Genomic DNA, 16,038 nt, shown 5'->3' with positions numbered 1-16,038 from the left:
AGTCCCCCCTTATCTCCGCTCACTGGTCACCATAGCAGCACCCACCTGTAGCACGCGCTCCAGCAGGTATATCTCTCTGGTCACCCCTAAAGCCAACTGCTCCTTTGGTCGTCTCTCCTTCCAGTTCTCTGCTGCCAATGACTGGAACGAACTACAAAAATCTCTGAAACTGGAAACACTTATCTCCCTCACTAGCTTTAAGCACCAGCTATCAGAGCAGCTCCCAGACCACTGCACCTGTACATAGCCCATCTATAATTTAGCCCAAACTTTTACCTCTTCCCCTACTGTATTTATTTATTTTATTTATTTTGCTCCTTTGCACCATATTATTTATATTTTAACTTTGAACTTTCTTCAAACTACAAATCTACCATTCCAGTGTTTTACTTGCTATACTTTATTTACTTTGCCACCATGGCCTTTTTTGCCTTTACCTCCCTTATCTCACATCATTTGCTCACATTGTATATAGTCTTATTTTTTTCTACTGCATCATTGATTGTATGTTGTTTTACTCCATGTGTAACTCTGTGTTTTTGTATGTTGTCGAACTGCTTTGCTTTATCTTGGCCAGGTCGCAATTGTAAATGAGAACTTGTTCTCAACTTGCCTACCTGGTTAAATAAAGGTGAAATAAAAATAAAAAATAAATAAAATGACAATCGGTTTGTATTGCTAGTACTCTATGGATTGGGATTATAGTTTATTGTTTAGCTAACTAACTTTACATGTCTAAACAAAAGACCAAGTTAAAACTTGCTGTTAGCTAGCTAACGTTAGTTGAGGTTAGATGGCTGGCTTGCTAGCTAACATTAACTTACGTGTTATGACCTGAGTTTAACGTTAGTGATGTTTTCTCAGAATGGAATTTTGCATTACTAGTTATACCCTGTTAGCTAGCTAACTATCTGACATTGAACCTATTTGGTTAACTTTAGCTAGCTATGACAAGATTGCTGTTAGCTAGCTAGCTGACGTTAGATGGCTGGCTGGCTGGCTTGCTAGATACCATTACGTTTAAGAACTGTGTGTAGTGATGTTCTCAGAATGCCATTTCGCATCTATTGTATAATAACGCTAAAATATTTGTACCTGGAATTTGTCTTTCATCATCAGTAAAACAAGCCTGACTCCTCCACCAGTCATACAAGAATGATCTAATGCCTTCCATCAAAATGATTGCTGGCCCAAGCAAGTACAGGTTACACCTGAAGCATGAGGACTTGCAGCGAGTGGTGAACTTCATCAACAACTACGCAGAGGATAATGCAACAGTATTACCAGGACGCCACCCAGGACACAAACACTTTGGTGGAAAGCTGCTGCCATCCCATGTGACAAAAGCAGCAGTGTGGCGTCTCTACAAGGAATCGATGACAACACTTGGTATTTAAAGCATAAACATGTTTTGATTATTTAATTTATCTCCAACATGATTAGCACTACTTTTATTGATCTCACATTATTTCTGTGTTTTCCAGAGCTACTTGTAGTCGGGCTGTCTTCCTTCAGGAATCTGTGGAGAAAATTGCTACCCCGCATCTCAAGCACTAAGCCCAGGACAAACCTGTGCTGGCAGTGCCAGAGGAACAACTATCAGGTCTTCAGATCTGCCAGAAGCTGTTAAATCAGCCAAGCTGAAGAAGCAAGAGCAGCCTCTCCTGCTTGTTCAGAGTGAGCGGTCTGTCTACCAGAAGATGGTTGTTGACTGCAAGACCATCTATCAAGACCTGCAATTTTCTCTGGGGGGCCCTATTGAACCAGCAAGCAAAGACACCAGGATGCATTACAGCTTTGATTTTGCTCAACAAGCAACATTTCCTCCTGTCACGACTTCCGCCGAAGTCGGCCCCTCTCCTTGTTCGGGCGGCGTTCGGCGTCACTGGCTTACTAGTCACCACCGATCCATAGTTCCCTGTTCGTTTTGTTTTGTCTTAATTATACACACCTGTTTTCAATTCCCTTATTATGTTCCTTATTTAACCCTCTGCCTTCCCTTTCTGTTTTGTCCGTGATAGTTCGTGTCAGTGGTTGTTGGAGGTGTTTCTCCTAACCCTGTTGTTTTGCTGTTGGAGATTTTTGATTGTGTTTTTGAGTAAACAAGACTGTTTGCACTCATACCTGTGTCCTGCGCCTGACTCCGCTACGTCTCCAAACAAAAATCCTTACACCTCCTTTATACTGATTAAGGACATACAGTGGGGGAAAAAAGTATTTGATCCCCTGCTGATTTTGTACGTTTGCCCATTGATAAAGAAAGGAACAGTCTATAATTTTAATGGTAGGTTTATTTGAACAGTGAGAGACAGAATAACAACAAAAATATCGAGAAAAACGCATGTCAAAAATGTTATAAATTGATTTGCATTTTAATGAGGGAAATAAGTATTTGACCCCCTCTCAATCAGAAAGATTTCTGGCTCCCAGGTGTCTTTTATACAGGTAACGAGCTGAGATTAGGAACACACTCAGAGGGAGTGCTCCTAACCACAGCTTGTTACCTGTAAAAAAGATACACCTGTCCACAGAAGCAATCAATCAACCAGATTCCAAACTCTCCACCATGGCCAAGACCAAAGAGCTCTCCAAGGATGTCAGGGACAAGATTGTAGACCTACACAAGGCTGGAATGGGCTACAAGACCATCGCCAAGCAGCTTGGTGAGAAGGTGACAACATTTGGTGCGATTATTGAGAACGGTGAGGAATCAGCCCAGAACTACATGGGAGGATCTCAAGGCAGCTGGGACCATAGTCACCAAGAAAACAATTGGTAACACACTACGCTGTGAAGGACTGAAATCCTGCAGCGCCCGCAAGGTCCCCCTGCTCAAGAATACATATACATGCCCGTCTGAAGTTTGCCAATGAACATCTGAATGACTCAGAGGACAACTGGTGAAAGTGTTGTGGTCAGATGAGACCAAAATGGAGCTCTTTGACATCAACTCAACTCACCGTGTTTGAAGGAGGAATGCTGCCTATGACCCCACAACACCATCTCCACCGTCAAACATGGAGGTGGAAACATTATGCTTTGGGGGTGTTTTTCTGCTAAGGGGACAGGACAACTTCACCGCATCAAAGGGACGATGGACGGGGCCATGTACCGTCAAATCTAGGGTGAGAACCTCCTTCCCTCAGCCAGGGCATTGAAAATGGGTCGTGGATGGGTATTCCAGCATGACAATGACCCAAAACACACGGCCAAGGCAACAAAGGAGTGGCTCAAGAAGAAGCACATTAAGGTCCTGGAGTGGCCTAGCCAGTCTCCAGACCTTAATCCCATAGAAAATCTGTGGAGGGAGCTGAAGGTTTGAGTTGCCAAACGTCAGCCTCAACACCTTAATGACTTGGAGAAGATCTGCAAAGAGGAGTGGGACAAAATCCCTCCTGAGATGTGTGCAAACCTGGTGGCCAACTACAAGAAACGTCTGACCTCTGTGATTGCCAACAAGGGTTTTGCCACCAAGTACTAAGTCATGTTTTGCAGAGGGGTCAAATACTTATTTCCCTCATTAAAATGCAAATCATTTTATAACATTTTTGACATGCGTTTTTCTGGATTTTTTTTGGTGTTATTCTGTCTCTGTTCAAATAAACCTACCATTAAAATTATAGACTGATCATTTCTTTGTAAGTGGGCAAACGTACAAAATCAGCAGGGGATCAAATACTTTTTTCCCCCCACTGTACGCTCCCACACACACACAACCATTCAAAAGTTTGGACACCTCATTCTAGGGTTTTTCTTGATTTTTAATATTTTCTACACTATGAAATAACAGATATGGAATCATGTAGTAACCCCCAAAAGTGTTAAACAAAGATTCTTCAAAGTAGCCACCCTTTGCCTTGACGACAGCTTTGCACACTTGGCATTCTCTCAACCAGCTTCATGAGGTAGTCACCTGGAATGCATTTCAATGAACCATCTCTGCAGCACTCCACCAATCAGGCCTTTATGGTAAAGTGGCCAGATGAAAGCTACTCCTCAGTAAAAGTCACATGAAAACCTGCTCCAGAGCGCTCAGGACCTGACTGGGGTAAAGTTTCACCTTCCAACAGAAAAATGACCCTAAGCACACAGCCAAAACATCACAGGAGTGGCATCAGGACAAGTCTTAGAATGTCCTTGAGTGGCCCAGCCAGAGCCCAGACTTGAACATCTCTGGAGAGACCTGAAAATAGCTGTGCAGCGACACTCCCCATCCAACCTGAAAGAGCTTGACAGGATCTGCAGAGAAGAATGGGAGAAGCTCCCCAAATTGCAGGTGTGCCAAGCTTGTAGCGTCATACTGTACCCAAGAAGACTGGAGGCTGTAATCGCTGCCAAAGGTGCTTCAACAAAGTACTGAGTAAAGGGTCTAAATACTTATGCTAATGTATTTTTTTGTGTGGCTAAAATGTCTAAAAACCTGTTTTTGCTTTGTCATTATGGGGTATTGTGTGTAGATTGATGAGGATCTTTTTAGTCCATTTTAGAATAAGGCTGTAATGTAACAAAATGTGGAAAAAGACAAGGTGTGTGAATATTTTCCAAATGCACTGTAAAACAGCTAAACCACATACTAGGAGGCTCAGTGGATCTCACAGCCCATAAAGCTATCACTATCTAATAGCTTCAGTGTAGCTTATCTGTTAGAAGTAATTCTGATCTAAGCAGTCATTGGTTTCCTCCAGCCTTCAGAAGTCAGGGCTGCTGCTCTAGCCCCCTCATAGCTCAGAGTGGTGAGGTGTCTGTGGAGGCTTGGTGGTGGGTGACCCTTGGGGGTTGTGTGCTCCAGCTCGGGCTTGTCTTTCACCACCACCACTGCTCTTCTCTTTCTCTCCCTCTGCTCTCTCAATCCGGCTTGTTTTAGTCTTAGCGCTCCTCTGGGAGGCATAGCCCGGCACTTCCTGGTCCATGACGGACAGAAAGTCGTAGAAGGGCATAGAGGGCATCCATTTCTCATCTACGATCACACCTGGGTGGGGGAGAGAGAGGAACAGCAGCAGAACCTGTTTAGAACGCACCATACACAAATAGTAGAATAACAGAAAAACCTGAAGGAAAACAAGACAAATCCGTAAAATGGTAAACTAACACATGAAAAGATGTGCTATGGGTTGTGTTTGATAGAGCATACAGTAACCTTATAAGAGAACAAACTTACTCAGGCTGGTTATAGGCAGACTATCACATTCCACCTACACAGTAGCCCATATATCCTATTTAAAAAGGACTGAATACAAACAGATCATTTGGTTCCATTTCTACCTACCTACCTACCTACCTACCTACCTACCTACCTACCTACCTACCGTTGAAGTCGGAAGTTTACATAGGTTGGAGTCATTAAAACTCGTTTAAGTGTTTCAACCGCTCCACAAATTTCTTGTTAACAAACTATAGTTTTGGCAAGTTGGTTAGGACATCTACTGTGTGCATGACAAGTAATCTTTCCAACAATAGTTTACAGGCAGATTATTTCACTTATAATTCACTGTATCACAATTCCAGTGGGTCAGAAGTTTACATACACTAAGTTGACTGTGCCTTTAACTTGTTGGGGATAGGGGGCAGTATTTTCACGGCCGGATAAAAAATGTACCCGATTTAAACTGGTTACTACTCTTGCCCAGAAACGAGAATATGCATAGTATTAGTAGATTTGGATAGAAAACACTAACGTTTCTAAAACTGTTTGAATGGTGTCTGTGAGTATAACAGAACTCATATGGCAGGCAAAACCCTGAGAAGATTCCAAGCAGGAAGTGCCCTGTCTGACAATTTGTTGTCCTTCTGTTGCCTCTCTATCGAAATTACAGCATCTGTGCTGTTACGTGACACTTTCTAAGGCTTCCATTGGCTCTCTAAAGCCGCCAGAAAGCGGAATGACGCGTCTCCTGTCTCTGGGCAAAGTACAGCAGCAGAGTTTGTAAGTGGCCTGCCTGGGGACAGTGAGACTGAGATGCGCGTTCACGAGACTTCTCCGTTTTTTTCTTTCAGTCTTTGAATGAATACAACGTTGTCCGGTTGGAATATTATCAATATTTTACGAAAAAAATAGCATAAAAATTGATTTTAAACAGCGTTTGACATGCTTCTAAGTATGGTAATGGATATTTTGCATTTTTTTTTGTCATGAAATGCGCTCGCGCGTTACCCTTCGGATAGTGACCTGAACGCACGAACAAAACGGAGGTATTTGGATATAACTATGGATTATTTGGAACCAAAACAACATTTGTTGTTGAAGTAGAAGTCCTGGGAGTGCATTCTGACGAAGAACAGCAAAGGTAATCCAATTTTTCTAATAGTAATTCTGAGTTTAGGTTGCCCTAAACTTGGTGGGTGTCAAATTAGCTAGCCTGTGATGGCTGAGCTATGTACTCAGAATATTGCAAAATGTGCTTCGCCGAAAAGCTATTTTAAAATCTGACATAGCGTTTGCATAAAGGAGTTCTGTATCTATAATTCTTAAAATAATTGTTATGTATTTTGTCAAGGTTTATCATGAGTAATTTAGTAAATTCACCGGAAGTTTTCGGTGGGAATGCTAGTTCTGAACATCACATGCTAATGTAAAAAGCTGTTTTTTGATATAAATATGAACTTGATTGAACAAAACATGCATGTATTGTATAACATAATGCCCTAGGAGTGTCATCTGATGAAGATCAAAGGTTAGTGCTGCATTTAGCTGTGGTTTTGGTTTTTGTGACATATGCTTGCTTTGAAAATGGCTGTGTGATTATTTTTGGCAGGGTACTCTCCTGACATAATCTAATGTTTTACTTTCGCTGTAAAGCCTTTTAAAAATCGGACAACGTGGTTGGATTAACGAGAGTTATCTTTCAAATCGTGTAAAATAGTCATATGTTTGAGAAATTGAAGTTATAGCATTTTTGAGGTATTTGTATTTCGCGCCACGCGATTCCACTGGCTGTTGAATAGAGTGGGACGCAAATGTCCCACTGGCCCAGAGAGGTTAACAAAGGAGTTGCAGTCCATTTTGGAATGGGTGGCCAGTAATGAACTAGTCCTGAACATCTCTAAAACTAAGAGCATTGTATTTGGTACAAATCATTCTAAGTTCTAGCTAGACCTCAGCTGAATCTGGTAATGAATGGTGTGGCTGTTGAACAAGTTGAGGAGACTACAATCTAAGGTAACGCCGAGTAATTTAAAACTGTCATGATCAAAACATATAGATTCAATGATTGTAAAGATGGGGAGAGGTCTGTCCGTAATAAAGAGATGTTTTGCTTTTTTGACACCACACTCCAAAAAGCAAGTTCTGCAGGCTCTAGTTTGTCTAATCTTGATTATTGTCCAGTCATGTAGTCGAGTGCTCCAAGGAAAAACCTAGTTAAGCTGCAGCTGGCCCAGAACAGAGCGGCACGTCTTGCTCTTCATTGTAATCAGAGGGCTGATACAAATACTATGCATGCCAGTCTCTCTTGGCTAAGAGTGGAGGAGAGAGTGACTGCATGACTAATTTTTAAAAAGAAACATTGTGTTGAAAATCCTAAATTGTTTGCATAGTCAACTTACACACACACACACACACACACACACACACACACACACACCACACCAGGGGTCTTTTCACAGTCCCCAAATCCAGAACAAATTCAAGAAATCATACAATACTACATAGAGCCATTATTGCATGGAACTCCGTTCCATCTCATATTGCTCAAATAAACAGCAAACCTGGTTTTAAAAAAACTATACAAAACCTCACGGCACAACACCTCGCCCCTATTTGGTCTAGATAATTTGTGTGTATTTATTGATATGTAGGCTACGTGTGCCTTTGACAAAAAAAATCTGTCCTTGAGCTGTTCTGTATTATATCATGTTTCATGTGGACCCCAGGAAGAGTAGCTGTTGCTTTTGTGACAGCTGATGGGGATCCTAATAAAATACCAAATATGCAGCTGGATTTAGTGCAAGGTCACAGATAGGTTGCTGAACTTAAGGAATACTTCCATGACAACATGTGGAACCTCAATTTAGAATTAGATTTTCCACTGGCGCTCTGAAATAGATACAGCAGGAGAAAAAGTCTAAAATGACCAGCAGGATCAAACACCAGATCCATAGTGCACAGTTAAAGGGATAGTTCACTTAACATGCAAATTGCATCACCGTTTTTGCTCTGTACTGAAAGTTCTCCATCTTTAAAACTCGACATGCACATTATTTTAGGGTTGTATTAACAATGGACTAATGAACAAATACTAAAATCATCTTTGAGTGACTTATACCTTTAAGAGAGAAGGGTACAATTCATGTTAATAATAACACCACCACATTGGGTTCTAGAAAATGCTATATACACCCAAAGACGCTTATGTGATAGCCTGTTCACGTTTGTAGCACTAAAAGGGCTTGACCCTTCACAGATAATACTCATGATCTATATATACAGTCAGGTCCAAAATTATTGGTACCCTTGGTAAAGAGGAGCAAAAAAATACTGTTCAAAATAAATAATACAAATACTGAGCTATATTGATTGTATGGTCAAAAACATGGGAAAATTATATTTTATACTAATTCAATTGCTCAGAGAGATTTTGTTCAACAAAATATATTTGCACCTGTATTCAATAATCGATAACCCTACCTTGCGGATAAGGGAAGGGAAAGGGGGGATACCTTGTCAGTTGTACAACTGAATGCCTTCAACTGAAATGTGTCTTCCGCATTTAACCCAACCCCTCTGAATCGAGTGGTGCCGGGGGCTGCCTTAAATCGACAACGTCTTCGGGGCCCGGGGAACAGTGGGTTAACTGCCTTGCTCAGGGGCAGAACGACAGATTTTTACCTTGTCAGCTCAGATAACAGACCTGGTATCTCAATTACCTTTCATTAAAATGTCAAAACAAGTATTCAGATAACCTTTATATGAAAAAAAAAAAACAAGTAGTTGAATATTGGAATGCATTTGAAAATACTATTTGGAAAGTATTGCCATGTATTTACAATTACTTCAAATACATACAGTATCGTTGGAAGTATTTGAAAGAGTATTTTTAAATCAATATTTGGTATGTCTTTGAAAATAATTCTGAATGTACATTATTTCAAATGAAACCAACAACTCTTACACATGAATGTTACTTTTCTGCATACGCATCCTTTTTCCAACACCAAACCCACCACTGGTGTGCGTGGCCAAAGAGCTCGATTTTCATGTCATCTGAAGCATATGAAAAAAGTACCTCATATCTACTGTAACATTTGGTGATGGATCTTTGATGTTATGGGACAATTTTGCCTCCACTGGTCTTGAGGCCCTTGTTAAGATCAACGACATCATGAACGTTACCAAGTACCAGGACATTTTAGCCAAAAACCTTATGTTTTTTTTTTAACCTTTACTAAACTAGGCAAGTCAGTTAAGAACAAACTCTTATTTACAACGACGGCCAACCCCAGCCAAACCCGGACGATGCTGGGCCAATTGTGCGCCACCCTATGGGACTTCCAACCACAGCCTGGATTCGAACCAGGGACTTTAGTGATGCCTCTTGCACCGAGATGCAGTGCCTTAGGGCTCCCGAGTGGCGCAGCGGTCTAACAACAACTCCAAGCACATCAAATGCTTAACTGACCACAAAATCATGACTTTGCAATGGTCATCTCAGTCTCCGGACTTGAACCACATTGACAACCTGTGGTTTGAATTGAAGAGAGCAGTTCAGAAGTGCAGACAAAGTATATCAATGACCTGGAAAGATTCTGCATGGAGGAATGGTCTAAGATCCCTCAAATATTCTCAAATTTCAAACATTTTAGAAAAAAAGCTCAGTGTCATTATCCTTGCAAAGGGAGGGTGTTGGAGTATTGAAAACAGGTGAGCCAATTATTTTGGTGCCTATCTTTGAGATTTGTTTTATTATTTGTTACACCAAAATCTCTGAGCAATTGCATTAGTATAAAATATTCACTTTTTTTGTTGTTGCATACAATATAGTTCAGTGTTATTATTTTAGTCTTTTTGCTCATCTTTATCAAGGGTGCCAATAATTTTGGACCAGACAGTAGCTTGGTCTCTCCAGACAGGAATATTGCATTATATACAATTTGTGCTTTTACAGCAGTTACTTAGTGCCAATTCCATCTTCCATTTCCATGCTTACAAAGACTGGCTTTGTGGCTATCTCAAGGAAATGGACAATAAAGTCATCTTCATTGTGTGGTGAGTGGAATGCATAAGCCGTCAATGTGTAGAGAGGGGGGAAACGTGAGCCAAAAATCCACTCTACTGTCATTTCAGGCTTTAGTGGGATTGGGCTGGTCTTTGAAAGTAACAGTCTGAGTACATGACATTTACAACAATACAATGCTTGAATTACACAGTAGAGTCATGATGTAGGTTGTGTACATTATCACCTGGTCGACCGTGAAAGGAGGAGTCATTTTGTCACCTTGCCAATGGGTGCAGATCCTAGAGGTGAGAGGCGTGCCATCAACCAGAGGGTTGCCGTTTCAAATCCCAGGTCCGTCTGAAAAATGTGTTGGTTGCTAGTATCAAATCCTAGATGCCATCTTCTGCATTAGTGCCCTGCTCCAGGCTTTACTATGGCTGACCCTGTGCTCAAAACTCTTCTCGCTGTGTGTGTGTGTGTGTTTTTCAAAGAGTTGGGATGAAGCAGAGTCAAATTTTCAACTCTGTGATAATGGACAACGATCATCGTGTGGAGTTGAATGCATTAGCAGTTAATGCGTAGCGAGAGAGGGGAGAAACATGAGCCAACACACTACTGTCAAATCAGGCTTTAGTGTGATTGAGCTCATCTTTGAAAGTAACTGTAAAATGTCATGTACTTAGACAAATGAGTCAATGCTTGAATTACCCGGTAGAGTAATGATGCAGGTTTTGTGCATTATTGCCTGGTTGACTGAAAGGTCAAATTTACAGTCGGATTTGATACAAGCCACTTTGTCAACCTGCCGATGGGTGTAGATCCTAGAGGTTAAAGAGGGGTGCCAGCAACAAGAGGTACTGAAAAATCTACTAGTAGGGTTAGCTGGTATCAAATCCTGAATGCCATCTCATACTGTTGTTCCCTTGAGCAAGGCATTTAACCTAAACTGCTCCATGGTCCCCTTACCATGACTGACCCTGTGCTCCAACTTCTCAAATGTGTGTGTGTCTAGAAGGGGTTTAAATAAAACAAGACATTTCCATTTGATATGGCATTAGCCATCAATGCGTAGAGGAGAGAAATGTGAGCCAAAGATCCACTCTACTGTCAATTCAGGCTTTAGCGGGATTGGGCTTGCCTTTGAAAGCAACTGTAAATGTCATATACTCAGACAATGGGTTTGTTTAAATTACACATAAATGAGGAGAAGCCAAGATATATGCACAGGTTGTGTGCATTATCACCTGGTCGAGCTTGAAAGGAGTCCTTGCCATACTCTCAATGGGTTTGGATCCCTCTGGTCCAGACAGAAATGTATTGTATAGAGCGGACTGGTTCACAGTCTGTGGAACTGGGAGTAGTGTCAGCTCTAGACATCACAGCGCTATCTGCAACGGTGTACAGAATAGTCTAGATTGAATTCCTAACGCATCTAAAAATGAACTTCTTCCAAGTATGATTTTCTCTAAACGATATTTCCACATTTCGTAACTGAATAAAATGTTAATACGGATCAAAACCCAAATCAAATGTAAGATACAGTAAGCTTGGTATAGAAACACGAGTATCATAAGATGTCCTAACAGTAAATGTACCTTTCCGTCAAAGTTTAACAACCATATTACTGAACCACTGTAATTGATGTCTATAGGGTTTCTGATTATGATGGCTGAATACAAACTCTCGAGTCAGCTCCAGAAAATAAAAAACATCAACACGGTCTAAACGTCGAACACTTCAAGTTGACAAATGATGTGCTTCTCCAGACAGAGAAAGTGCAGGGTGGTGTTCATTAGTGCACGCAATGCAAAACATTAACATTTTGCAACAGAAAACGAAAAACAACCGTTTCTTATTGGACAACTCCAGGTAGGCCATCCCTGTTTCAGTCCATTTGATGCCTAATGAACACAAACCAGAAAGAGGGAGCATTAGCCTGAAAAGAACCTCAATCTATGGTGAGTGCTGTATGATGACTCAGGACTATAACTGGCAACCATCAGACACAATTAAGAGATACAGTTCCCTCCAGAGACAGAGGAAGTGGATTGGAAGCGTCTCAGGAAAACACCCTCCTTCTTCCTCTACTGTACTTCATTTCAGCTCCCTCTGTGTCACTAGAAGTGGAATAACAAAGAAAAACCTGACGCCTAGTCCTTGGAGGTTTGTCGATGAGTGTGCATTTTGGGTAGAAACCAGCAAGGCATCAGTCTGTCACACACATATACAATACTAATCCGCCCACAAAACAATAGCGATTGGATTAGCTCAAAAAGGCACTGGAGAAAGAGGTTTGAATGAATGAATAAATAGAGGTGGTGATCTCATGAATGGTGGTGACAGATGGAGCTGTGTGGTACAATACCCAGACAGGACACAGCCACCTGAGATTGCCAAGAGTCTGTAAAGTCTCAATTGACAAAAAAGCACATACAGTACGTACACAGAATGGCTTGAATGACACAATCAGGAAAAAGACCATAAGATTGGCCTACTCCATTATTCACTGACCCATACAGTAGAAAATGGGAAATGTATGTGATTATGTTGATTAATAGGTTGCGTTGACATGATTACATAGATGTATGTGTGAGACGTGGAGCATGTGATGCAATGCACATTTCTGTGCATGAAGACAAAGTACCATCTCATCTCAACACAACCAGAAATTCCTACATTTGCATATGTAGCACATTTTTACATTTACATTTTAGTCATTTAGCAGACGCTCTTATCCAGAGCGACTTACAGTAGTGAATACATACATTTCATGCATTTAAAAAAAATATATAATTTTGTACTGGCCCCCCGTGGGAATCGAACCCACAACCCTGGCGTTGCACACACCATGCTGGCGTTGCAAACACCATGCTCTACCAACTGAGCCACTTGTGTATTACTTGTGTATACATAGTACACAAGTATACTATGTATTACTTGTGTATACTTCTATACACAAGTAATACATATGGACAGAGGCAGTGGTGAATGAATTAACTGATGTTGGGAACGTGCAAATAGGAGCTGGTAGTCAGAGCCTTCAACTTGCAGCCATGGCAACAGGCCCCTTAAAGGCCAAAAACTGCAGGTGCAAATGCAGCATTCGTCATTCATCATAGAGTGCACTTCCATAGGGGGATGCAAAGTACAAGTTGAAAGTTATTTTTCTTGTTAATTTAACTGTTCTTTGCTGATAAACTTATTTCTAACTGTGGTCATTTTGGTCACTGCCAGTGTAAATCAAGGAGACACTGGACTAACCAAGTACTTTAACCTGTCTGGGCTAGGGGGCAGTATTTTCACGGCCGGATAAAAAACGTACCCAATTTAAACAGGTTACTACTCTGGCCCAGAAACTAGAATATGCATATTATTAGTAGATTTGGATAGAAAACACTCTGAAGTTTCTAAAACTGTTTGAATGGTGTCTGTGAGTATAACAGAACTCATATGGCAGGCAAAAACCTGAGAAAAATCCAAGCAGGAAGTAAAAAGTCAGAATTGTAGTAGTTCTTTTGATTCTCTATCGAAGCTACAGTGTCTGTGGGGTGACGTTGCACATCCTAAGGCTTCCATTGGCTGTCTAAAGCCTTCAGAAAGTGGTTTGAGCCTTCTCCTGTCACTGGGCAGATAATAGGAGCTCAGTTACTGAGTGGTCTGCCTGGCAACAAAGGGATTGGATATGCTCGGTCCCGCGACCCTCCTTATTTTTCTTCTTGAATGAATATGCTATTGTCCGGTTGGAATATTATCGCAATTTTACGTTAAAAATACCATAAAGATTGATTTTTGACATGCTTCTAAGTACAGTAATGGAACATTTTGACTTTGTCTCTCGTTCCGCGCTCGCGCGTTATGCCTTTGGATAAGTGATCTGTACGCACGAACAAAACGGAGGTATTTGGACATAAATATGGATTATTTGGAACAAAAACAACATTTCTTGTGGAAGTAGCAGTCCTGGGAGTGCATTCTGACGAAGATCAACAAAGGTAATACAATATTTCTAATACCAATTCTGAGTTTAGGTTGCCCCGAATTTGGCGGGTGTCTGAATAGCTCGCCGTGATGGCTGAGCTATGTACTCAGAATATTGAAAAATGTGCTTTCTCAGTAAAGCTATTTTAAAATCTGACACAGCGGTTGCATAAAGGAGTAGTATATCTATAATTCTTAAAATAATTGTTATGTATTTTGTCAACGTTTATGATGAGTATTTTTGTAAATTGATGTGCACATTCACCGGACGTTTTGGTGGGAATACGATTTCTGAATATCACGCGCCAATGTAAAATGCTGTTTTCGGATATAAATATGAACTTTATCGAACAAAACATACATGTATTGTATAACATAATGTCCTAGGAGTGTCATCTGATGAAGATCGTCAAAGGTTAGTGCTTCATTTCGCTGTGTTTTGGGTTTTATTGACGCATGTCCTTGCTTGGAAAATGGCTGTGTGATTATTTTTGTCTATGTACTCTCCTAACAATCTAATGTTTTGCTTTCGCTGTAAAGCCTTTTTGAAATCGGACAATGTGGTTAGATTAACGAGAAGTGTATCTTTAAAATGGTGTAAAATAGTCGTATGTTTGAGAAAGTTGAATTATGACATTTTGTTGTTTTTGAATTTTCCGCCCTGATATTTCACTGGCTGTGTCCCGCAGGTGGGACGCTAGCCCATAGAAGTTAACACCACCCCCCCCATACCTGCAGGTGGTTCTTCACCATCCTCCACTCTCTGCAGCCACTGCAGAATGGGCTGTACCATTAGGGGTCTGCCAGTGGGGTAGTGGAAGACCTCTCCTCCTGTGGCCAGCTGGGAGACCACCAGGGCAGGGAGCAGGGGCAGGAAACCCAGGTATGCCTCCAGGACAGCCTTACCTGCAGGGGTACGACCCCTGGAACACACAAGATACCCCTCAACACCAAAATACACCCTGCATTCACTGGTTTTTCCATCCAACCATGACTCAGTCAATGAGCTGAGATTCAATTCAAAGATAAAAGTAAAACACAATCCCTGTTGAAAATAGTGGGTCATTGGCAGAAAATAACAGAGTTGAAAAGACAATGGAGTTATAAAACCCCAATTCTGAATCATACTTTGCCTTGAAACAGTATATTGAAATGTTCCTCCCAAGTGGACGACAAGATAGAGACAATGACGAACATTTAATGCTAATGACACTAGAACTAAACCTTTCAGTCACATAATTGGGCTATGGCTGCCTTGCCCTAAACTTTGTGTTCCCGACACTCTGAAACCTACTGTAACCCTTCATTGACGTGGGACACGTAATACTCCGGTACATACAGGTGGATCCAGCAGGGCAGGTAGGGGTTAGGCAATCCTGTGTTCAGCAGACTCCTCATATCCTCCAATACTCTCTTGTTCCCTTTCCTCCCGCTCTCCTCGTCTCCCACAAACAGCAGCAGAAGTTGTTTTTTTAGCTCCAGATACAGGGGCAGGTTCTCCACTGTCAATTCCGGCTGGAAGGGGAACAGAGAGCGAAAAAAGGTGATCAATGATAAATACAGTGTGTTGCAAAAGTATTCATTCATACTCCTTGGATTTTATTTTGTTAGAAAGTGGGATTAAAATTGATGTGTCATTCTTTTGTCCACAATCTACACAAAATACTCTGTCAAAGTGGAAGGAAAATTTGAACATTTTTAAAGATGAATAAAAATATAATCACACACACATACAATTGAAGTCGGAAGTATACATACACCTTAGCCAAATACATTTAAACTCAGTTTTTCACAATTCCTGACATTTATTCCTAGTAAAAATTCTCTGTCTTAGGTCCTTCCTGAGTGGTATGACGACTGTGTGGTCCCATGGTGTTTATACTTGCGTACTATTGTTTGTGCAGATGAA

General features: G+C 41.1%; 1 protein-coding gene and 1 long non-coding RNA gene across 3 annotated transcripts in view; one reads left to right on the top strand and one right to left on the bottom strand.

Annotated features, from left to right (window-relative positions):
• The first annotated feature begins 1,345 nt into the window (after window positions 1-1,345).
• On the top strand, window positions 1,346-2,121 carry LOC115172109 (uncharacterized). Its single transcript, XR_003871376.1, has 2 exons — window positions 1,346-1,389; window positions 1,485-2,121. It is a non-coding gene; the product is annotated as an uncharacterized LOC115172109 (long non-coding RNA).
• Window positions 2,122-4,481: 2,360 nt separating this feature from the next.
• txndc16 (thioredoxin domain containing 16) overlaps window positions 4,482-16,038 on the bottom strand; it is a 53,175-nt gene continuing 41,618 nt past the window's right edge. For both annotated transcript variants that reach the window (XM_029729355.1, XM_029729356.1), the window contains exons 18-20: window positions 15,469-15,644; window positions 14,862-15,052; window positions 4,482-4,969 (exon numbers count right to left, since the gene is read on the bottom strand). In XM_029729355.1, the coding sequence (XP_029585215.1) occupies window positions 4,719-4,969; window positions 14,862-15,052; window positions 15,469-15,644 (618 nt within the window). In that variant the 3' untranslated portion in view covers window positions 4,482-4,718. The remainder of the gene's footprint in view (window positions 4,970-14,861; window positions 15,053-15,468; window positions 15,645-16,038) is intronic.

The sequence above is a fragment of the Salmo trutta genome, chromosome 33 (assembly GCF_901001165.1).
Source record: "Salmo trutta chromosome 33, fSalTru1.1, whole genome shotgun sequence".
Classification (NCBI taxonomy): domain Eukaryota; kingdom Metazoa; phylum Chordata; class Actinopteri; order Salmoniformes; family Salmonidae; genus Salmo; species Salmo trutta.
This window is presented reverse-complemented; position numbering and strand designations above follow the sequence as displayed.